General features: G+C 36.9%; 2 protein-coding genes across 2 annotated transcripts in view; one reads left to right on the forward strand and one right to left on the reverse strand.

Annotated features, from left to right (window-relative positions):
• The window catches only part of SREK1IP1 (SREK1 interacting protein 1), a 27,808-nt gene extending 17,797 nt beyond the window's left edge, over nucleotides 1-10,011 (forward strand). Inside the window, exons 4-5 of the mRNA XM_006762488.2 lie at nucleotides 2,014-2,086; nucleotides 5,969-10,011. Coding sequence (XP_006762551.1) covers nucleotides 2,014-2,086; nucleotides 5,969-6,158 — 263 coding nt within the window. The 3' untranslated portion in view covers nucleotides 6,159-10,011. The remainder of the gene's footprint in view (nucleotides 1-2,013; nucleotides 2,087-5,968) is intronic.
• Nucleotides 10,012-12,073: 2,062 nt separating this feature from the next.
• The window catches only part of FAM159B (family with sequence similarity 159 member B), a gene marked incomplete at its 5' end in the record, with an annotated part of 21,757 nt that continues 7,953 nt past the window's right edge, over nucleotides 12,074-25,877 (reverse strand). Inside the window, 2 exons of the mRNA XM_006762422.2 lie at nucleotides 12,074-12,564; nucleotides 25,287-25,444. Coding sequence (XP_006762485.1) covers nucleotides 12,428-12,564; nucleotides 25,287-25,444 — 295 coding nt within the window. The remainder of the gene's footprint in view (nucleotides 12,565-25,286; nucleotides 25,445-25,877) is intronic.

Genomic DNA, 25,877 nt, shown 5'->3' on the forward strand with positions numbered 1-25,877 from the left:
TGTGTAATGACGTCATGTAGCAACGCCTAGCTTCCTCTCCCTAGCAACGAGCCTCCTTGAAGTTTCTTCAGCCCAGGAACACAACTTCTCTATAGCCAAGGGCAAACATTTGACACTGTAACCAAATGTCTGTGAAGCGTTTCCCATGTCTCATCTCATTTGATCCTCACAGAAGTCCTGGAATAGTTTGATAGAAGACTCAGTGGAATCCTATTTTCTTTTCATTAGCCAGAAAACCTTAAAAATGACTTCAGGTTTTCTCCCTGTGCAGAATACAGTCAAACACGGCTGCAGTGAAATATTGTACCCTTTGTTCTGCCTGCGTGATCTACAATAATAATCTTTGTGCTGATATTTACTGCTATGTTGCTGAAAATTACCTGAAAAAGAAGTTGGGGTGCTTCACTGGGCTGGAGAAAGTTTAGCTACATCAGAAAGCAGGTCTAAGTAAGCAAGTTTATTCTATATCTATAAAAGGCTAAGTTGACTCGTGCATGCTCAATACATATAAAGCTCTCACTGGTGCCAATCGCATGCATATGTTTCCATCTGTCATTGTCAATCGTGAATTTGGTTGATACTTCTATTATAGAGAAAGGGCAAATAGCTATATTAAAATATTTCTTCTAATTAATTTACTTTCAATGTGCACGAATTTCATGCACTGGGCCACTAGTGTTATTATATTGTAGGTGAAAGTCTTATAGATGTTATGCATATGGGTCATATTTTTCAATCCACTCTGTCAATTTCTTTGAATTGGTATCCTTTTTAAAAGTTAATGTAATTATTTATATGTTAGGGATAATTGTCATTTTATTATTTGTTCTCTCTGTGTTGCATTTTTTGTTTAATTTTCCCTGCCTTCCTGAGGGTTACCTGAACATTTTTTTAGAATTATCTATAGTGCTTTGATTTATCTAGTGTCACTTGAACACTTATAGAATTCCATGTTGATTCATCTAGTGTCCTTGAATATATTATAGTGTTTTTAAATTTTTCTGTGGTATTTTGTATAGTATTTGTAGTGGTTACTCCAGGTATTGGATATACATAATTTATCAGTCTACTTGTATTGTCATTTTACCAGTTTAAGTAAAATGTGGAAACCTTACCTTCCTTTCTGTCCCTATACCCTCTCCTAACAGTATGTATTCTCTCCTTCTAGAACACCAATGGCATAAATATTAAGTGTATTGTTATTGTCCCATGATCCTACGATCCCACAATCCCAATTTTGTTTGTAAAAGAAAATTTTAAAACTATACTTGCTTGTATCATTTTGTTTTTTAAGGCCTGGAATGGTGCCCATCAAAAATTGATTTGCTATAGGAATTAACATTAAAATACTAGAATTTTTTACTCAATATACTTAATAGTATTTGAAATTTTTATTAAAAGCATATAATAAAAATAATGTAGGCATTATGATAAGCAAAATAAGTCAGAGAGAGAAATACATATACAGTATAATCTCACTTGTATGTGTAATATAAAGAAAAAAGCTAAGGTCATAGATACAGAGAACAGATTGATGTTTGCTAGAGGCAGGGCTGGGGGTGGGGGCAAAATAGGTGAAGGGGGTCAAAAGGTACAAATTTCCAGTTATAGAATAAGTAAATCATGGGGATGTAATATACAGCACAGTGACTCTAGTTTATTACTGTATGGTACATTTGAAAATTGGTAAGGGATTAGATCTTAATGTTTTCATCAAAAGAAAAACAATATTTTTGTAATTATATATGGTGACAGATGTAAGCTAGATTTATTGTGGTGATTGTTTTGCAATATATTAAATTATTGAATCAGTATGTTGTACACCTGAAGGTAACATAGTGTTATGTCAATTATACTTCAATTTTAAAAAAAATTAAGAAAGGGGAAATTGTTACAAGAAAAGTACAATATCCTAACGAGTGAAATCATCAACCAACAACCAAAATTTAAAAATGTGTACATACTATATTATTTGGACCCATAGTGACCTGATTCTTTCCCCTCAACACACAGGAATAAATGAAGAAGAGGAGAAGAAAAAAGCAAAAAGCAAAGAGAAAATCAAGTTGAAAAAAAAAAGGAAAAGGTATTTTTTAACATTTTTTTAAAGTAGGACTGTGAATCCAGGGTGGATTATAATTTTTTTTTTCCCGTATAGTCCAGTTTACTTAACATTTTTTCTTAGTGGAAGTTAGATATTCAGTTGTCTTAGTGAAATATTAAAAGTTCTTCATTTCAGGAATCAAAATTAAGTCAGCACTTAGCCACCTTAAATATTCTTCTTGGAGCAAATCAAGATATAAATAAGGAACACCCCTCCCCTTCTTTCATATATTATAGAATTTTGAGTTTTAGAACATCAGCTAATCTTTTAAAGGAATATAAGTCTAACTTCTTTATATATATATTTTCTCCTCATCTGTATGAGGTGGGAGCTTAAATATTTGTATTTTTAAAATATCATTGCCATGCCTAGATATTAATTTATTAATAGGACTTATATACTCACTTGTCATGCTAAAAATTCCTTCAAGTCTTTCAAAACCTTCATCAGCCACCTATGAATTTTTATAGCAATTTTTTAACAATTAACTGGTTAAAGAAATAGATTAAAGGAGTTAAGTGGCAACTGTTTCCATGGTTAATGCATACAGTTTATTTTATACTAGAACAAAGATAGGCATACAGACATTTTTTAAAGCACTCGGCAATAATAATTTGGCTTTGACAGATTCTGCAAATCAGGTGTTGTCATTTTGTAGTTTTTACAGAACATTTAATATATACATTTTAACACCTCAGCTATTTTATAAATTGGAATAATTATTAGGAGTTAAAATAATATTTAGTATAAAAACTAATAGGAAGATAGACCTCAAGTGTATTGTGTAGTCTGACTAGTATATTGTTGAATTATTGCATTGCCATAGCAATGTGGTTTGCTTATAGGGAAAGTTAGATTATTTTCTTCCAAATCTAATAAACTTGTTTTATTGTAACAGATTATTTATTCAAGCTTTTCTATCTTGGGCCTCACAAACCTCAGACAGAGCTGAAATCATATGAACTTTTCTAGGCACCCTTAGCAGAGATAATGCCACCTAATAGAGTTGCTGTACCAAGAAGGGGGACATCTGTAATAGTGTCAACGATAAAATAAAATAAAATAAAATGTGATTCCAGAACAAAAAAGACAAAAACTGTGCAGGTGGAGAAGAAGCGCTCAGCAGAATCCAAAGGCCAGGCAGACTCTTCAAAACAGGAAGCCAGGGAAGAGGTGAGAAGGATAGAGTTGAAGAGGAAATAAAAGAATGCATGTAAATAAGCTCGGGAATGGCCAGAAGTTTTAAGTAAGTAGACAGGAGAAGAAAGGAATTCAACCTCACAGAACCAGGGCAGCTTCTGGTCCCTAATCAAGGCAGGCAGTCAGGGAGTTCACACAAGTCAATCTGCAGAAACAGCCTTGTAGTCTCATGGGTTTACTTTTCTCCTCTTTGAATCTCAGGAGTTTTTTTTTTAGTTTGGGCTTTAGCTTCTAATGTCTAGATCCCTGAACTATCTCTTGAGATTCCTATTTTAAATTGATGCAGTTCCTGTATAGTCATACATATTTGGGGTTTGGGTAAGGGTAGGTTGTTGCACACTTCATAGAAGGTCTTAAGAGATGGCTTCTCCACTTTTTGTTTTCTTTTTATTTTTTAATATTAGAAGAAGGACTTCTATAGTTTTTCCCCCATTTTAGTATTACAGTAATATTAGGAAAATAAAGTATAATAATAAATTATTATAATTAATTTATATAGAATATTCATTTAAAAGCATCTTTTCTGTAACTAGTGAAAATTATTTTGAAATACAAATGTGTGTCTGTTATCACTCTGCATCTAGAGAAATCAAGTACTTTAACTTGAAAAAAATCAAAAGAATTAGCACTGAAGGGATTGAGCAAAAAGAAAAAGAAAGAACTCATGAACATGGACAACAGTGCAGTGACTGCTGGGCGGACGTGAGTGGGTGGAAGTGGAGGAGGGTATATGAGGGATAAATGGTAATGGAAAAAAAATAATAAAATAAAGGGAGAAAAAAGAGAAAGAACAAAAGTGCTTTTATTTTGCTAATTTTCAGCTTTTACCCATTTATACTGAGTTATATAATTATAACCCTTTTTATATAATCGCATTCCTTTGTGGCTCTTTTAAAAGAATATGCCAGCAATTTTCAACTGGAGTGCCACAGAATTTTTAAAACATGCAACACCTGACTATATAGTCAGAGGCACTGACCTTTTTTTCCTTAGATTGTCAATTAAAAAAATGACAACAGTCAACACAACAATAGCCATCTGGTGTGGATGAATCAAAATTATACCTTTTTTTTTGTCAGATTGGCAAAAGTAATATATATTTTTGGTGTGCTGCAGAATTTTACTAATTAGTATTTTTTCCATGAGATGAAAAAGGTTGAAGATTGATGGAATATGCTAACAAGTTATTGCAATACAAGTGAGTTATCCTATATAATAAAAGCCTAATATGCAAATTGTCCCCTCGACCGGGAGTTCGACCGCTTGCTATGACATGTGCTGACCACCAGGGGGCTGTGTGGAATATGGTGGGCGTCAGCAATGCAGCACTGACAGTGGGCAGCAGTGCAGGCACTGCCAGCCCCGATGGGCCCCAACGAGAGCAGCACTGTGGCGGGATGGTGGAGCAGGTGAGTGGGCGGTGCCAGGCCAAGGCAGGTGCGAGCAGGGCCCAATTGCCCCACCAATCACCCCGCAGATGGCAACCAGTGGCAGCAGTGGGGGTTGGAGTCGGGGCCGCCACCCGGCTCCCAGGCACTGAGGGAGCCAGGTGGGGGCCCGATCACCTCACCAATTGCCCTGCAGGCAGCAACCAGAGGCAGTGGCGGGGGTCCAATGACTCAGGCAGGGGGGGACGTGTGGGAGTGTGGGGGCCCAGGTGCTGCCCACAGCCCAGAGGTCAGCTGGGACCTGCCCTTCCACACCAGACGCTTGCACTTCGATCACTGGCCAGGCCTAGGGGCTGCAGCTGTGCACAAATTTTGTGCACTGAGCCTCTAGTGTATATAATAAGGCTTGGTAAATGCAACTTTGCCTTATAAAATTTTGAAGGGTACGATAGTATGAAAAACTGAAAATCAGAAAAATAGTTTTCATTCTCACCAAATTTATAATTTTTGTAACTCTATAAAACTGTAACTGTGTAACTATTTAAAACTATATATAACTACTAAAGGTCTGGTGCACAAATTCATGCACCAGTGGGGTCCCTTGGCCTGGCCTGTGAGATCAGGCCAAAACCGGCTCTCTGACATCCCCCAAGGGGTCCCAGATTGCAAGAGGGCACAGGCCAGGCCGAGGGACCCCACTAATGCACAATCCGGGCCAGAGAGAGATGCAGGAGTTTGGCCAGCCAGGTAGTAACCATGGGAGGGCTCCAGGGCATGTCCAGCCCAACTCGCTAAGTCCCAATCAGCCAGACCCAGGCAGCAAGCTAACCTACCAGTTGGAGCATCTGCCCCTTCATGGTCAGAGCACATCATAGCGACTGGTCGACCAGTTGACTGCCCCCTGATGGTCAGGGCATGTCATAGCGAGTGGTTGAGCGACCTTAGCATATCGTTAGCATACTACGCTTTGATTGGTTGAATGGCCAACCAGACGACCAGACACTTAGCATATTAGGCTTTTATTATATAGGAGATGAAACTTATATAACTAGAGTTGAGCAGAATAGAGATATTTGTTTTGTCAGTTTCAGTGACTAAGTAGTAAAACTTCTAAATTCAGCATTTTAAGAGAACCCAAATATATACAGCACATTTTGAGTTCTTTGTTTATACTCCCTCCTTGCTCCAAGAAGGATTTAAGGCAGATAAAATCCCATTTAAATTTACCTATCAGCTATAAATGCAGTTATCAGTCAGTATACATTATTGCCCATAGGTCTTATTCATCCAGTTCTGCTGAAGAGGACACCTCAAAACCAAAGAAACAAAAATATCAGAAGAAAGAAAAGAAAAAAGAAAAAAAGAATAAGTCAAAAAAGGGGAAACATCACAAAAAGGAAAAAAAGAAGAGAAAAAAGGAAAAGCATTCTTCCACCCCTACTATTTCTGAAATCTCCAAAAAATAACAGACTGTGGCTTTAAGCCACTAAATTTAAAATTTTGGTTTTGAAAATCATTTCACCTTCCTTGGAATTTGCTATATAATTATGCTTTGCAATAAATCACGGGCTTGTTCATATGGACATTTTTTTTCACATATGAGACCATTATCCTCTGGCAATATATTTTTAATGTACTATGATTATAAAGTATGAATCAGTTTTATTACTTGATAGGCGTGCCCCAATATGGATATCTGTACATACAAACACATCATTTTTAGTATCCATGTCTCTGTATGTTTGGCTAGTATTTTTACTTCATAAGTTGATTGTACTATGGTCAACACAGGTAATCTACCTGGCAGTTAATGAGGATTGCCGAATCAAGTGTCTCCCTTCCAGTGATACAGTGAGATAGGGGATAATGCTTTGCTCTTGACACTGATGAATTTAATAGCTTTTTATATCCTATGATAATGTATGAAGATAGTAATATTCTTCACTGTTGTTTTTTAATCTCTGGTTTTTTTGGATGTCATAGAAGATGAAGCTGATTTATTGGTCTTGACTAGAATTTTTTAAATGAATGGAAGAGGATAATGAAAATATTTATAACAAAGTTTCATTGTGTTATGACATGCAGCATTTCTGCCTCCTTATTTTTGTAACTATTAAAATATTTCTTCCTGTTTAAAAACACAAGCCTAGTTCGGCCTACTAGTCTCATAGAGATAATGTTGTGTTGGGCAGGATTTTTAGAATAGACTCCTGGTTTGTTTTACAAATGTGCCATATTGGCATGTCTCAGAGTGATACCTCAAGAACAGAACTCTTTATTTAGGAGATGACAGCGAAATCTTCATTAGAACTGATTTTTATTGTATTCCGTATGTAAATTTTATGAAACTTGTTTCTATGGGTAATGTGGAAAATTTTTATAAATGTGAACATATATATTTATTTGTCTGAAATAATTTGTAGTTTTGAATCAGGTTTCACACCAAATTAATGCTTTCATAAATGACCAGTTTGGGGTGTTTCTTTCTTTTACTTCAGTCATAAACCTCAGGAGCAGTGATAAAAATTTAGGATTAAGAGTTTTATTTTGTACTTTTTAAAATTTAAGAGCCAGGGAGTTGCATCATGAAAGCCTTTATATAACAATGGAAATTTTATATGGGTAAACATTTTCAAACAATATTAGTAGATATAAGTGTTTCTTACATTTTAAATGTCAGAGTGATCAGTGTTAGTTACTTTACTTAACATTCGGGTATCCCTTATGCCCAATAACTTAAATACTTTTATTGTAGCAGCATCAGGAGTCAATCCATTACCAATACACAGCACCAAAGATTGCAGGTACCTCACTGCGGTGCAGTTGTAAGTTTTTAAATTGGTAACCTACAGACATGGCTACAGATGAACTCATTATGGGGAAATCAGGTAAATACACGTATCCACACAGGCTGGAGAGGTGTACTGATTCTTTCTTCACCCAACACCTCCACCTGGCATGACTTCAGTAAGCCTGGGGAGCCTCACAACCCCTGTTAACGTATGCTTACCATGCTCAGCTTCTAGGGAGGCTGCACCACATCCCTGTCCTATTGCATTGCAGCCATGGAAGCTCTCACGCTTACAGCTTTTCCATACCTAATTTAGTCATATGGCCATGAAAAGAAATTACCTTGTTTAAATTAAGTTCAGTCAGTTGTTTGAGAGAAACACAGAGTTATTAGGTTTTTAAGGGCTTGTTTTGCCTTTGCTGTATTTTATGTATTTTTTAAATCTGTATTTTCTCAGAATATAGTTCTTTGGCTATCGAAATGACCAACTAAGTAAAAAAAAAGTCTTATTTAAATTATTGGAAAGTGCCATATGCAAAAGAATGGTTTCATCCTATTGAGTGTGTAACGTGGTTAATATGATAATTTTAGTGAATAGAGTTAATTTAGTTATTTGTAAGTTTAATTCTGTTAATTGTAAAGATTATAATTTGGCTCATTAAATTTATTTCTGCATGGTGACATGATTAATAATGGTTCAGAGAGTTACACAAAATTCAGCTCTCATTAACTCTGTGGTATGCAAATTGAAAGATTTTAATGCTTGGTAATTATTTTCCCCCAGAAACAATCTTGGAATTATTCTTAGGTAAATTTTCTATCATATGAGAATAGTTTATGAAACACCTCCTCTGAATTAAATAAATTTGCTTTTACTAAAGTAATTTTCTTCTAAAGTGATACTATTATTATTGGTCTTCAACGCAAATCTCAGTAGTATATTTTAGGGGAAAAAATAGTGAAATTTCCTCTCTGGCAGTATTAGCAGGCAGAAAAGTCAATTTTGTAGTAAAAATCCAAAAAGTCCTGGGCTTTCTAACTACCTATGTGACCTTCAGCAGAGTCATTTAGTTTCTCTGGGCCTTGGTGCTTTTCATCTACAAAATATTGTACCAAGTTATCTCTAAGATCCCTTCCAGTCCTTAATGTATGAGTATTGATATTTTAGTAAAATTCAGGTGATATTGTTCATTTTAGAAATTATTACAGATGAGCAGGTAGCAGTCTGCAATGATAAAGGTCAAATTTATTAATACTGCTGTTAAGCACATTCAGCTTTTGCAAGCAGATAATTGATATTTGGTTCACATCCTCACCATCCAATGTGCACCATTTTTGCTAGATGCGGACAGAATTTTTGTTTAGACCTGTATCAATAATCACATTATCTGATGTGATTATTTAGGCTAATGCTTCTGGGGTGATGGACCCACTCCCCACACAATTCCCTATTTTCTCCGGATCATCTGTTGACTAACATCTCTCAGAGGACTCTCCAGTGCTTCACATTTAATACTCACCTGCTTTTTGATCTTCGAGGCCAAAACATCAGTAAATGAGCAAAATGACTGTATGTATCTATTCTTACCACTCTCAAATTATAGAACCCTAAGTCACCTTCAGCTAAACTAGGTTGAAGAGTTATTAATAGTGCTCATAAAAATTCCATCGTGGCCTTTCTTCAACAAACATTTATTGCATCGCCTGGCACGGCAAACACTCTACTAAGCACTGGGAATACACAGTAGATTAAAAAGACTAATTGGCTTCCCTCAAGACGTTCGTCATTCAGTTGGTAGGAGAAACACAACACTTTAGTGCAGTAATTGACCGGAACGTGGGTTTAGAGAAACACATAGGGGTACTTCACCAGCTCTGGAGAAGTTGGAAGAGGCTCCTTAGGGAAAGTCGTGCTTGAAGTGCATTTTGGTTGAGGATGAGGGTGGCAGTTATGGTAGTTCCTGACCAGTGGACACTGAACAAAGACCACAGAGGAGGCTGGCGGGTATGTGTGTCAGAATTAACAAGCAATTTGTGAGGCCGAAGAGGTAAGATTTCAGACTCCCATCTAGGTTCTTGGGAACAAAAGGAGGAGGTCTTAGGTTCCATGTTTAGGGAGTTTGGACTCTAATGTGTAAGCAGTGAGGCACCATGACAGAATTTTAAGGAAAGAAATGACTTATTGGGGTTTGGTTTCATTTATTTCATAATTCCACCAGTTTTAAAAGATAAAATTGCTCTCATTAGAAGGCCACATAAAAATGATTAGAATCTTTACGTACTATTATTTGTACTCTTCTAGTCCCACTTTTCTAAGATCTGCTTATTACCGAAAATCATACAGAGACTTGTCTCCTAAACACACATAAAGTTGCAGTATTCTTTATCAGACCTGTCCCCAGAAGTACATGCATATGTACATACTATGAAATGTGTTTTGTTTTTAATTTTATTTTAGATTATTTTTGACTGACAAATTCTGTTACTATGTTAGTATTTGTTATGTCCAAATAAATCATTTAAAATGTACAGGCTGTGCTGTAATTTGATAAGCCTTCTTGCTTTTTTAAAAAAAGTTATTGATGTGACATTGTTTCACAAAACCATATATGTTTCAAGTGTACAGCACAACAAAACGTCATCACACTGCAACAAATGGCCTTCACCCCAAGCAAAGTCTCTCTGTTCCCATTCTCCCCCTCTTTCACCTCCAGATACCTCCAACCTTTCCCTCTGGCCATCACCACGCTGTTGTCTGTAAGGCTTCTTGTTTTTAATATTTTGTCTCAATCTGTGAAGCACAACTGCTTCCCAGTGACAGAGACAACCTGTTGGTTCACTGGATGAGCCCTGTGGCGCCCCCTCAGGTTACCTGGCTAGACAGGGAGTGCTTCAGGAACTCCACCTGGTCCTAGTGCTGGGATTCAAGCCTCTTGGGCAGCCAGCATTCAAGAACTGGTTTCTTAGGCCTGCATAACGCTAATCCCACTTGTGAAGCTCAGGGTCTTCTGACCTCATTTGTCTTCTCCCAACTCCTCTAAAAATATGCAGTGTTGCCCCAACCTGTTTGGCTCAGTGGATAGAGCATCAGCCTATGGACTCAGGGGTCCCAGGTTCAATTCCGGTCAAGGGCATGTACCTTGGTTGCGGCCACATCCCCAGTGGGGAGTGTGCAGGAGGCAGCTGATCGATGTTTCTCTCTCATCGATGTTTCTAACTCTCTATCCCTCTCCCTTCCTCTCTGTAAAAAATCAATAAAATATATTTTAAAAAATGCAGTGCCGGAGACTGGGATGTGTCTCCCAGAGCACACCCATGAGGCATCCAGCCACGCCCAGCCCGTGCCTGTCCCACAGGTCAGGAGTCGGGACCATGAGCATTTTGCAGACCCTGAATCTTAAGTTTCCTACTTATGTCATCTATGGCCTGTGTCCTTCCCCTTGAGCAGAAAAGTAGAACTGTACCAGTGCCTTAATTAAACCTACATTTATTTTCACCAGAGGCAACATCTAATTAGTAATATAATTATTAACGTGTGCATTAAGATAGCTGATTTTCTGGAATTTTTTTAAATCAAGCTAGCTAAAAGATCAAGAAGTACCACAAATGCTATGCATGCTTTCACAAAAAGAATGAAAATTCTTGGCTTTTGTGACCACATGAAAACTTTTGTAATGTAGTGTTTTAACTTCTAAACTTCCCATGCACCCTAAGCAATCTTAATATCTAAACACTGACCAAATTGCGCTTTTTTGAAACGTAAAATATAACAGGCAGTAGGCGTTACATCTGGAACTATGATGTCAGTATAACCACATGTGGCTATTTAAATTTAAATTAACTAAAAATATAAAAATGTATTCCATTGCACTGGTCACATTTCAAGTGCTCAGTAGCCACAGTGTGGAGTGGCTACCCTGCCAGACCGGGCACATAGAGAAAGGACATTCCCATCTTCTCAGAAACTTCCACTGCACAGCACTCGTTTAGAAGATACCCCCAGTTCTTGGTAGAAATTTTGGCCACCTAATGATCAAAAGTTCTATCCCTGAGAGCAATAAAGCATTTTTTCTTTTTCCTATCAGAACACAGAAGCTATATTCACCACTTTTGAAGAAGACTAGTATCCCAACTGCAGACTTTATGCAACACAGAGATGTATGTGTTCGGCAGAGCCAGCTTAAAATGATTCCTTTTCCTTTTGAATTCTATTATAAAACCAAGTCTGTGTTCTTGTAATAGAAATACCACTTAAGGGGAAAAAAATCTTTTAAGACAATTATAATTTGCTGAAACTGTAGTTTATTTGTAGCTGTCTCAGTGGCATTAGGTAGATCCAGGAACTTTATCAGTGAAGGACTTTTGTCATGGTTATCCTTCAGTATGCAGAAAACATGTATTATGCAGATTATACATTGTAATGTATTTTGGTTTTGAATGTTAGCTTTTATAAAGGCAATGAATATATGATGAGTGTGCCAGCAAATCCTCTAAAAAAAGGCATGGGTTGACTTTTAAGAGACTTAGGAGCATTCCACCTCTAGTTTATAAGACCATTCTCCCAAAATCTACCTATCTGCGCCATCGCTTTAAAAAAATAACTGCCTCTAAGTACCAAAATGTCATGAAATTCTGGTAGTATGTCTCATTGTTTCTCACTGAGATAGGCTTGCTTATCTGCTAATTGATAAATTATTTAACTTTGCCTAAAGTATTAGCATAATTTTGTATAATGTACATTTTAATTAGCAAGTAAAAGTAAACTTATGTACATGAAAATCTATTAAATCCTTAGTGGGTGTTTAATAAAAAGATTGATTAAAAATGCAGCTATGTTTTGCTTTGTGAGTGGTGAATTTTTTAAAAGTATTATTACGAACTATTTAAAATGCACTTTATTTTTACTGTTCCATCTCTCCTGTGAGCTTTTATAACACAGAATTTTTAATAATACACGATGTTGATTTGTGTTGTATCCATTGTTTTTTCCTCAATTACATCATCAGCTTCATAGATTGTTTCATTTGTTGAATTTGATGCTGCGTTTGAATTGGGGGTTTTGATTTTCCTATTTGAGTTGCCTGCAAATACACAAAACAAAATGAAATAATTAATGGGAAATTATGTCATGAAACTTGACTTTGTAACAGTTTTGCTTAACAACATATATTTTGTAGCAATATTGAAAATACGATGTCCTGAAAACACTATGTGGATATGTGAGAACAGAATCCCTTCAAAGTTGTTTTTGAGCGGTTTCTCCTGAAAGTCACATAAGGGAAAAATGTTCAGTAACAGAAGTCGGGTTTTATTTCCATGCTTACCTTTCTCCACGCTTCTTTGGAGATAACTACACATTTGAAGAGAAGGTAACGATTTCTGAATTATTGAACAAAAGTGTGGCTGTCCCTATTCTTGAAGTGAACAAAACTATACTGAAGCCAATCATCATAATTTGCAGCACTTTAAGGCTTTGCCTTCAGAGTCGATTTAGATGTAATTTTAAAAAAGAACACACTTGTGCCACAATCTCATTCACTCATGTAATATGAGTCCAGAATGTACAAGGATAGAGAACTTTTTGGTGGCAAAATAATGTTCTACCTCTAAACATCCAGGCATAATGTTTCAACCATTTGATTTGTAAAAGCTAATTTGTGGAAGGCACAGTTTCTGACTTGGCAAGTAGAGCTGTTTAAAGTAAACAGGAGGGAAAGCTGGTGTGAAAATTGGGTGAAATGATAAGTTCTTGATTGTTATTTGCAAAGTAGACTTTTAAAATATATTTGCTTCAAATTTAAATACAATTAAATACTTTAGTAGAATATATTCTAAATGAGGGCCCTTGAAATTATTTTCCTCCTATAATATCTGAAAAACAATGTTTGTGGTTTATTTTTCATTCGTTTAGTATTATTTTTACTCTCCTGTATCATAGCAGATAAAGGTAAAAGATCCAAGTTTCATATTATCTGCGTAGCATTTGTATCTCATGTAAGCATGTCCTTTAAACATCTAAAATTTGAATATTTTATTGGAATTCCAGGAAATCTGAAAACTAATGTGTAATTCAAGTCCTTCATGTTTCCGAAGCTTTTCACTTAATTAAATTCATAACATTTTAATCAGGGTTGCAAGGTGTTTTTGTCTACCTTGTCACCGTTTTTGTTCTCTTTTTATGATGAATAAACTCAGGAAGTTATTTCCCAACTTAGTTTGAGGTTCTCTCTAAGTCTTCAACATTCTGACATCTCTAGTTTCCATTATGCTTTTTTTTCTGTCAACAACTCAAGGGGTTTATCTAACCTGTCTACAGCCCTCTGAGACCTAGAGGTTCACAAAGTACCTTTCAGTTACTATAGATTTTTCTCACCAAGGACTTGTGCGGTCCCCTTCCTTCAGCCCTGACTCATTATTTGCTTGGCCACTGCCTGGATTCCTCTAACCAGTGTAGGTACAGAGATCTTTTCTTAGATTGGCCTCTTAAGGTAAGGCAGTTTCCCCAACAAGCAATTCGCTCCACGAACAAGAAAAGATTTGTTATAAATATCATACTGACACTATTTGAAACAGGAGTTTTGATGAGCATGTTACCATCCCCAATGTTCTCTTCCTGCAGCTGACTGCATCCCTTTGGAAGAATTTTTTTAAAATATATTTTTATTGATTTCAGAGAGGAAAGGAGAAGGAGAGACAGAAACATCAATGGTGAGAGAGGATCATTGATTGGCTGCCACCTGCACTCCCCACACTAGGGATCGAGCCTCCAACCCAGGCATATGCCCCCGAACAGGATAGAACTTCGACCTCCTGGTTCATACTTTGAAGTTCAACCACTGAGCCACTCTGGCCAGGCCCCTTTAGGAGAATTTTAAAAGAGAAAGAAGGAACTGTCTCAACCACCTCAGCTTTTCCTAAGGTGGTTGAGACAGTTCCTTTTTTGCTTTAAGAAACAAAAGCTAATTTTTTAACTAACAAAATAGGGGTAAAACCAGCTGCCTCTTTTGGGTCAAAAAATTACAATATGGATTCGATTTAAAGTAAGAAATCTATAATTCCATTGAGCTTCCAAGGGATTTGTTACACATAAAGCAGTTTTTCTTACCTAATGCCTCTTTTTTTTTTTTTTTTAACCTGAGTACAGATTGCAAAAAAAAGATCCATGTGCTTTCCCTGGTTGACATTTGTTGCTTTCTGCTGCTGGCTTCCCTTTTTTTTTTTTAATCTGGTCATCATATGTAAATCTCAATCTTCCTTTAATCCTATACTTCTCAGACTGGCATTTAAATTAAAATTTTAATCTTTACCAACATTTAAATTCATTTAATCAAATGAATAGAATTCATTTAAATCAAATTCATCAATCTACCTATCCTCATTCACAGTCTAGGCCAATATATTTTTGCTGGTAAGATTTAAATTTTGTATTCATTTTCAGAACCATTCCTCAGGAATCCACTTATCCTATAAACTCTTCTGTGAACACTGCTTACTAAAATTAAATTTATTGGGGTAACCATTGGTCAATACATTATATAAATTTTCAGGTATACAATTCTATCATACACCTTCTATACATTGCGTTGTGTGCTCACCACCCAAAGTCTAGTCCTTTCTGTCACCTTATATTTGACCATTTTTCCTCTTCCCACCTTCCCCTCTGGTAACACCATACTGTTGTCTGTGTCTATGAGTTTATTGCTTTCTGTTTTATACCCCACCTATGAGTGAAATCATATTGTTCTTATCCTTTTCAATGTGACTTATTTCACTTAGCGTGATACTAGTACTTTGAGGGTTCAGGATCCATCTATGTTGTCCCAAGTGGCAGTGCTTCATCCTTTCTTATGGCTGAGTCGTATTCCATTTTATATATATATACCACAGCTTCGTATCCATTATCCATCGAGGATTAGTTGATTAGGTTGTTTCCTTGTATTGCCTACCATGAATAATGCTGCAGTGAACATAGGGGTACATATCCTACACTGAGTGGCCAGATTATTATGACCACCCCATTAGTACTTCATTGACACTTCCAAAATTACTGAATATTGAAAACTTCCTAAGAAAATACTCTCAAGGTTTTATTATTATTATTTGCATAACTAATTCACTTCGTTGTACTGATGAGGTGGTCATAATAATCTGGCCACTCAGTGTATAGCTTTACAAATAAATATTTTCAAATTTTGAGGGTAGATATTCAGAAGAGGGGTTGCTGAGTCATATGGTAACTTTATTCTTAATTTTTTTTTTTTTTGAGGAACCTCCATACTGTTTTCCATAATGGCTGTACCAATTTACATTGCCACCAGCTGTGTATAAGGTTCCTTTTTCTCTACAGCCTCTCTAACATTTATTTCTTATCTTATTGATAATAGCCATTCCAATAAGTGTGAGTTAATATCTCGTGGTTTTGATTTGTGTTTCCCTTATAGGTAGTGATGTTGAGCATTTTAAAATATATCTGTTGGTCATCTGTATGTCTTCATGGGAAAAGTGTCTTTCTGGTTCTCTGCCCATTTTTTAATTGGTTTGTTTTTTGGTGGTGTTGTTGAGTTGTATGAGTTCTTTATATGTTTTGGATATTAGACCTTTATTGGGGGTATCGTTTGCAAATATCTTCTCCCATTCAGTTGGTTGCCTTTATGATTCATTGATGATTTCTTTTGCTGTGCAGAAGCTTTTTAGTTTGATGTAGTCCCATTCATTTATTTTTGCTTTTACTTTCCTTGCCTTTAGGAGCAAGTTCACATAAACCTCTCTGAGACCAAGGTCCATAAGTTTAGTACCTATGTTTTCCTGTATGTATTTTTTCCTTTTTCTATTAATCCTCACACAAGGATATTTTTTCCTTTGGTTTTTAGAGAGAGTGGAAGGGAGGGACTGAGAGAGGGGTAGAGAGAGAGAAAGAAAGAGAAATATTGATGTGAGAGAGGCACATCAATTGGTTGCCTCTTGCACGCACCAAAACCAGGGCTGGGGTTCAAACTTGCAACCCAGGTATGTGCACTTGATGGGGATTCGTACCATGACCCTCCAGTTTTCAGTCTGATGCTCTAACCACTGAGAGCATGGCCAGGACTCTCCTATGTATTTTATTATTTATGTGCAATACTCTTGCCTGCCATTTAAAAAAAAAATGCTGGGACCTCTGCCAGTCTTCATCTCCTATCTCTCTGGCAGAATTATAATTAAACTTTTCTGCCATTGTCTGCCTAGCTCCTAGCTTCTGTGTACCATTCGGCAGGCCTACAACAGCTTCTAACTACTAATCAGCTGGCTCACTTTATTATTTAGTAGAAACTCTACATATCCCACTCATCCCACTGTACCTTCTAGTGAAAACAAGCAATCTTAGATTTTCACCTAAAAGGGTTTTTTTGCAAGAAGACATTTTCCTCTCAAGTTTAAGATGAGGCACAGGGCTGGATCTGAAGTAAATGGTGAAGAGCAAAACTATAGACCTCTCCCCTCTTACTGCCCTGCCTTCCTTTAAGGATATATAGGTTGTCTCCGATGAGCTGTAGTTAAAAATTCATTGTGAAAGTTTAAATTCTAAACTTGCATTTTGTCAATGAGTAAAGGCAATTCTATCCAGAAATGTTTTCCTACCCTATTTTTTCCACAATTGTTTTTTTTTTCTTTACATTTTGTGCATTGTTAATCTTTCCCATCCATTGATGGCTAACATAACTAACAAAGGAATTTAACTGACACTTTAAGCCCTTTCAATGAACTTTCACACTGAGAGATTGGCTTCTATTTTGCTTATTGTTTGCAACATCAACCAGGATTGCTTAACACTGTGCCCTGAGGAGGACTAGGGATGCTAAATGTAGCCATAGACTGCTGAGCAATTTGGTTTTCTGCATTCTAGGAACAAAAACAGCCATAGGAAATTCCAGGCTCATTATTTTAAGTAGAAAATTCTCTTTTGGAGACGCAAGTGGCCTCTTCTGTCATTAAGTTCAAATTAGTCCATCCTCTACTAAGATCTCAGTGAATTCTTAAAGCCCTTCTAAATGGAATAGTATTACGAAACAATCTGGCAACCTAATTAATGAGTTCTAAGCAGTGCTTTGTTGGAGTGGTGTTAAACCTACTAAGAAAAATAGCTCCCCAAATTATCTGTAAATTGAGAAAAAAAAATACCACTTGATTTTTAAAATCTTGACTGTGTGATTTATAAATTAATTTGGAAATCTGAGCCTTACAAGAGTAGCCAGGAAATTTTGAAAAAGAAGCGTAATGGAGAGAAGAGAAAGTCTTGCCTAATCAAATATTAAACTATAGAGCTATAATAATTTTAAAAGTATATTACTGGCTTAAGAATAAACAGACTAATAAATTTGACAGAACAGAAAATCTAAAAACAAATCCCTGTATATATAAAAATTTAGTTTATGACAAAGATGATATTTTAAATTGGCAAAAGAAATATGGCTTTTTCAATACATTGGCTCATTATTTGCAAAATAAAAATGAAAGCAGATCCCTACCTCACACTTTACACCAAAGTTAAAAATTCCTGGCTTATTGAAGATTTAAATGTTAAAAACAAATGAATAAATGTATTATATGAAACTAAAGGGAGAAATCACAAAAGGTGAAACAAATTAAAAAATTGTCACTTACAAAATTAAAAAGGAAATAACTATAAAAACATTGCAATATATATATGAAAAAGAGTTTAGTTATTGTAAGGAACGTTCTTATAAAACAATGAAAAGAGAATACTGCCATGGAAAAATGTGTATTAGATATGAGCAATGACATGCCACAAAAAATGACAAATAAACATTAGAATACCCACTCTCCTAATTAGATAAAATCAAAACACTACATTATTTCTCTCAATGAAATTAGTAGAACATATGTCTTTTGAAATAATACCCATGAAATAGTATTTTTCTGGTGGGCCAGTAGCAGCTTGTATCCAAAGCCTTTAATATGTGCCCATCCTTTTGCTCAACAACTTCACTCCCAGGGATCTGTGCTAAGGAAACACTTAAATGTTCATTGTATGTATGTAAAAGGGGTGATGGGGGGGAATGGAAGCTTGTTCAAAGTCAATAATTTAATAAAATATGGTATACCCAGACTTCGGTTTCTAAACACCATTCACAACTAAAATGCACCAGGTTTTTTGGAGAAATGTCAGGTTCCTGGGATGGAACAGGGAAAGTACAGGACATCCTGGAACATCTTGTGATGGAAGGCAAAAAAACACTTTAAAAATAATGAACACTTTTCAAAAAGGACACCGGACCATGTATAAATTGACTCCCATGGGTCAAATCTGAAACAATTCGAGGATCAAAATAAATAACTGTAGCAGTAGGATATTTTATGATAAGGACTCTGAGTTCATACTGATCTTAATAAATGAACAGGTAAATAAATAGGGAAGAATGGAAAGTAGAATTCCTGTAATTAAATAACAACTAATTGCCCTAACTGGTTTGGCTCAGTGGATGGAGCGTCGGCCTGCAGACAAAAGGTCCCAGGTTCGATTCCGGTGAAGGGCATGTACCTTGGTTGTGGGCGCATCCCCGGTGAGAGGTGTGTGGGAGACAACTGATTGATGTTTCTCTCTCATTGATGTTTCTAACTCTCTATCCCTCTCCCATCCTCTCTGTAAAAAACCAATAAAATATATTTTGTTTTAAAAAATAACTAATAGATGTAGAAGGAATGATGAAGTTAGAAAATCACCATTTTACACCCATCATAATAATAATCCTGAAATTATTCTGAAATTCTGAATGAAAAAAAATTACAATTAATAGCAATTAATGGGTGGGTTGTCAGTTTGAGGAGGAACAGGATATTTTCATAATTTCAAAGTACCTGCCAACCAACTACTTAGTAATGACAAAGACAAAAATAGTGACTTTACAATGGATTAATCTAGCAAATACAGCCTAAACCAAAGAATCCAAGTTAACATCACCAGTAATGGAACAAACCAATATATGTGCTTCCTGTTATGGTGCCCTGAGCATATAACATCTATGGTATTCTTGTCAAAAATGTATAATCTCTCTCCAATCATGAGAAAACATCAGACAAATTAAAATTGAGGGACACTGTACAAAATAATTGGCTTTTACTTTTCAAAAATGTCAAGGTCATGAAAGACAAAGAAAGACTGAAGATTGAAGGAGACTAAAGAAATATGACAACTAATTACAAGATGTAATTCTGAGACAAGAAAAATAGCTATTAAGGATATTGGCAAATTTTGAATATGAACTACAGATTTGATAATATTCCTGTATCAGTGTTACATTTTCTGGCTTAGATAAATTTACTGTAATTATGTAAAAACCATTCTTGTTCTTAGGAAATGCACACTGAAATATTTATGGTTAAAAGATAGGATATCTGAAAATTATTTTCAAATTGTTCAGAAAATATATATCAAGAGAAAGTCAAGAATGAAAACAATGAGACAAAATATTAAGTTAGTAAAGCTGAGAAAAGGTATATAACTTTATAATTTTTTGGTAACTTTTCTGGAATGTGAAATTATATCAAAATAAATAAAAAAAATAGCCTGGCTGGTATGGCTCAATGATTGAGCATCGACCCAAGAACCAAGAGTTCACTGGTTCAATTCCTGGTCAGGGCACATGCCTGGGTTATGGGCTTGATCCCCAGTAGGGGGCATGCAGGAGGCAGCTGATCAATGATTCTCTCTCACCATTGATGTTTTATCTCTTTCTCCCTCTCCCTTCCTCTCTGAAATCAATAGAAAAAATAAATAAATAAATACTCATAGTACTCCATCATGGTAATAAAATATAACCATTAAAAATTAAAAATTATGGCAAAGGTATTTATTTATTGGCAAACAAAGATATTGATATTATTCAGTGGGAAAAAAAGCATGTTATAATAAGACTCACCCCCTCCCCATTTTGTTATATATATCTATAGATGCAAAGAAAAAAAAATCCATGGATATTCACTATGGTTTAATATCTATTATCTTTATATGGTGGGATCATGGATGTCATTTATTTGTTTGTTTCTCTATATTTTCTAATTTTCCTAAAATTAAAGAGAAGTGAGTTGTTGTTTTTGGTTTTAACTCAGGAATAAGGGTGTACTCTAAAAAGAAGAAATAGATCATTCTGAGCCAGTCTAAGTCCTATTTTGCTCACAGGCAGAATAAATGATTATATGATCTTCAATTTGCTTTCTTTCTCAGTACTCCAGATGTAATTTACATTTTTCTCCTAGACAACTGTGTCTTACTGCTGATTTGTTTGTCCTTTTCATTTACATCACCTGCCTTGACAAAAGAAATCAGCAAATACAGGCTTGGAGTTGTCTATTATTCCCATACAGCTATATTATTTATGTGTACCAGGCACCCCTGCTAATATCTGCCTTCTAATTTTCATCAAAAACTGTTTCTCAGAACGCTTCTCTATTCTCCACCCCACTCCACAGCTGCAGGGTGTCGATGGGCACTCAAAATCACAGGGTGAATATGCTGTCAGTCCTGGAGCATCAATTTCACTCATATCTGAAAATAAGATTTTATTAGAGTAAAGCCAGCCATTATATTATGCAGTCAACGAGAAAATTCCCATAAATTAAAAACTAAAGTGGGTAACTTCAAACAATTAAAAGCTCATAAGGCTTAAGGCAGGCCTTTCCACTCTAGCTCTTGCTTTTCTGGAAGCATAAGTTCCTCTCTTATTGACCTTCAAGGATTCACCAATGGAAAAGTTTGGGAAGCAGGGATCTAAGACTCTCACCCCTTTCGTTGCTCCTCTACTAGCTACTAATTCTTTCATATGTTTTCAAATGAGGCTTCACCCTCAGGAGTGTCATCTCAGAAAAATGCCTTTCACACAGCCATCTTCTGCTCAGAGCTGTACATCTTATACAGTATGATTTACAAGCTGTGCTATTCTTTTAAATGTTGGCATTTGAACCATGCATAACTCAAAATACAAAAGTTAAAAAGGAAGAAATAGTTATGGCCCCAATTTAAAGGCCAATCAATTGCTTAGAAATAGGATCTCTACACAAAGTGAGCCCTGGAGGTAGCCCAATTAAATGCTATGGTCACTGCCAGAGACCAGCTTCTTTCAGGATCAATTCAAAATGTATAAAGCCTTAAACTATATACATTGGGGGAAAAAAGAAACCCAATAGAATAAAGATGCAGAAAGGAAAAATCTTGGCAAAATTATTTAAGATTAAACTATTTTAAACTTGCTGTCATTTAGAGAGACAAAAAAAAAAAAAAAAAAAAAATCCAGTGCCCTAAATCAGTTTTAGTGTGTACACAAAAGTACGTTTCCCTTAAGGCCATGCAAATTGCTTGTAATGAAAACAGTTTCAATTATAAAAATTAATTTAAAATAATGGGAGAGAGTAACCAAAGAACATATATGCATAAATGCATAACCATCCAAGATGGTGATGAATCAGGTAGAAGTTACACTCACCTCCCAGGACCAAACTGGAATTACAACTGAAGTATAGAAAGCTCATCCTGAATAACCAAGTGAAGACTAGCTGGAGAGAAACCTATAACCAAGGACTTGCAGAGGAGGCCTCATCAAGGCTAGTAGGAAGTGTGGAGGCACAAGAAGGCTGGCCAGACTCCCAGGGATGGCAACTGAAGTTCTGGAGGAATAGCTCAGCTGTGGGGTTTTCCCCCTGAGAAGCCTGGAGTCTAGACCCCAAGGCGGTTTCCCCAACCCAAAGCACCAGAACTGGAAAAGGTGACTACATAAAATCTGACTGTGAAAAGCAGAGGAATTTCTGTCTGCCTCTTAAAGGGCCAATACACAACATTTTATTTGCAGTCTTTCACACTGGGCTTCAGGACTAGAGCTACATGAAGAGAGTCTGGGGTTGGTGGCTCTGGGGTGAGAGCTGTGAGGGCAGTCACCAGTATCCCTGTGCTGAGTCATTCCCCTATCCTGCAGAAGCCATCTTTCTCAGGCAGAGCATTCCCCTCTATGCAGCATCAGCCTTGGGGGCGGGGGGGGAGCAACAGTCCCACCCATTGGGAATCCAAGTTGTCCCACCTTGTGGAGCTTAAGTCCTGCTGATGAGTACAGCCAAAGGATCTTTACCTGATGGAACCTAAGAGACAGCCTGCAGGCAGAGGCAGATCGCTGGGTGCTTTGAAACATTTCCTGACCTTCCCTTGGGCTCTGGTGCTAGTTAAAGCAGGCCTTGGTGCACAGCTTGTTCCTTTCCACATGCACCAGGCCCAATAGAAGGAGCCACAATCTGTGGATTGCTAACAGCTCCAAACAGACTGCCCAGGGGCAGTCACAAACAGTGTCTGACATTGGTCTGCTCCAGAGTCTCTCCAAAGAGTCCCCAAACCAATACACCCAGTGGTCAGCTCCAGAAGACAACAGAGCAGGATCCAATAAGCTTCACAGGAAGCATTTCCACAGGGAGTTCTCGGCAGGCACTAGGCCATGCTGAGGCAAATTTCACTTCATGTGATCACCTCCTGCACAGCAGCTTGCATGTTGTGTTGGGGGTTGAGTCTCACTGTCAGCCAGGCTGAGGGTTGGTCCCAGGCACAAATGGGCCAATAGCAATCACGACTCAATTACAACAGGAAAGCCCCCATAATGCATTCAAGGGACATTCTTAAAGCCCTGAGCTCAGGTGATTAGGGTGACTATGCCACTGGGTCCCACAGGTCACCTATGATACAGGGCCACCCACAGGGCAACCCTACCCAAACTGAGAGCCATAGCAGATCTACCTAATACAAAGAAACAAACAAAAAGAGGCAGCCAAAATGAGGAGACAAAGAACCAGGCCCCAAATGCAGGAACAAGAGAACTGTCCAGGTGAAAAACTAAATAAAGTGAATATAAGCAATCTATCAGCTATAGAGCTCAGAGTAATGATTATAAAGGATGTTCAACAGCATTAAAAAGGACCAGTCCTGCCTGGCCAGCGTGGGCAGTAGACAGCAGGGGAGCAAGGATAGGAAAGGGAGCTATTTGTCTGACATTGGTCTGCTCCAGAGTCTCTCCAAAGAGTCCCCAAACCAATACACCCAGTGGTCAGTTTTTAAAATTTGCAGTTTTTACAAGCTCCCTATGTGATTCTCATGCGTTGTAAAACTTAAGAACTGGTACCTTACATTATCTAAGCAGTTGAGACAAAAATTGATTATGTGATCTGGTTATTTCATAATCACTAACCCACTGCTTCATTTTGCCTGTGGAGAAACAAGGGTTTAACCCATAAAAACCTGTCAAGTCTGCCATGCAATCTCCAAACTTTAGAAATTGCTTCAGAAAGAGGACTGCAAAGAGATACCCCTGCGAGAGCTCCCCACAGAGAAGGCAGGGAGAGCTTATGCAATCATGCAGCAGCAGTGGACTGAAAGGTCACAGAGCATGTGCTCCACACTTATAAGCTTCAGGAGTCAGCTAAAATAGAGCATATGAGCAGAGAATTTTCTAATTTTTTAAAACAACTCTCTAAATTTTCTTTTTAATGGTAGTCAGCATGTGTGTCATGTTTTAAATATATATACGTATATTCTAAATTTTTATTAAAATACATTCTAAATATATGTCAAAATACAATTTATGATTACTACTTTTTTTTTAATCCTCACCCAAGGATATGTTTTTATTGATTTAGAGAGAGAGGAAGGGAGAGGGAGAAGGAGAAACATCGATATGAGAGAGACACATCAATTGGTTGCCTCCTGTATGCACCCCAAGCAGGATCAAACCTGCAACCTGGGTATATGCCCTCATTGGGAATCGAACCTGCTATCCTTCGGTGCACAGGACAGTGCTCTAACCTACTGAGCAACTCTGGACCATAATTACTACTTTTTAAATACACTTACAGAAATTTATATTCACAAAATATTAATAATTCTGAGTTTCTTAATGGTAACAATTAGCATTTGTGTAGCACATCATAACTGAAATAACAATGAAACCCAGTTCCATGAACGACACATAAAAATGTCTTCCTGCCGACACCGGTTTGGCTCAGTGGATAGAGCGTCGGCCTGCAGACTGAAAGGTCCCAGGTTCGATTCCGGTCAAGGGCATGTACCTTGGTTGCAGGCACATCTCCAGTGGGGGGTGTGCAGGAGACAGCTGATCGATGTTTCTCTCTCATCGATGTTACTAACTCTCTATCTCTCTCCCTTCCTCTCTGTAAAAAATCAATAAAATATATTTTTAAAAAAATGTCTTCCTACTTTATAGTCACACTAAACACATCACTATATGTAACTAGTTCATAATCTACTCAAAAACAGGACAATCTTCTGTCTATTTTTCTGTTTCTTTTACATGCCTCTGAATTATTTTACAGACCTCCTCCGCAGTCTGTACACCATAGGCGCACAAGGTAAATGCTTAGCTGGCCATTGACTAACCAATCTAGAGTAATGCAACACCGAGAATTCATTATCAGGTAGTCGTTTCTCTCTTTACGTGACTTCTGTGGCTCCATCAAAAACAAAATTTAAAAATTCCAAGAAGATAAAACTTTGTAACTGAGTCATACATATCTTAAAGTGGATTTATTGGATCAATGTATTATTTTTCACAAGAACATCTACATCCTGCTGCTATTTTCCCTCAGGCACGATTTCTCTAAGGTATTTCATCATTGAGGCCTAATTTAGCATGTATTTATACAAAGAAACATAATGAATTTTTAAAAAGTACTCATTAACAGTATGATTTCTTACCCAGGTACAGGTTATTCTTTTCAACAGAGTACAGGTAATTGGCTACAAATAACGGGTACTAATTACCTTCTTGAATGGAAGAAGCCTCTAGGTGTTGAAGTTTAAGGCCAGTGTCTAACCTTTGAGGCTTTGTATGCAGAAATAGATAGCAAAGGACACAGACGCTGATGACAAAGGCAAGTAAAACAAGGGCAGCAATTCCCAATCCAATCAGGGCACCGATGCTGAGGAAAACAGAAAACATTGTGAGTGTCACACAGACCAGTTTGCACAGGAACTAAAGAGGAGGTTTAAATACTGTTAGTTCTTGCTTCAGTTACTCATAATCAAATTATATTTTAGGATAAATAATAGTAGTATATGATTGCAATCTACAGCTCTCCTTTCTCTACCATGAAATTCTTACCATATTTTCTCTATACATATATCTTATCTAATAAAAGAGAAACATGCAAATTGACCATACTTCCACTACATGCACAAGCCATGCCCATAAGCACGCCCACCAGCCAATCAGGAGCGAGTATGCAAATAAACCCAACCAAGATGGCAGCACCCACAGAGCTGGAGCAAACAGGAGGCTTGGGTTGCCCCTGGCGATGGAAGAAGCCAAGCTTCCCACCGGCCCTGGCTGGCTGTGGGATCCGCTCAAGGCTA

The sequence above is a fragment of the Myotis davidii genome, unplaced genomic scaffold, assembly GCF_000327345.1.
Source record: "Myotis davidii unplaced genomic scaffold, ASM32734v1 scaffold135, whole genome shotgun sequence".
Classification (NCBI taxonomy): Eukaryota; Metazoa; Chordata; class Mammalia; order Chiroptera; family Vespertilionidae; genus Myotis; species Myotis davidii.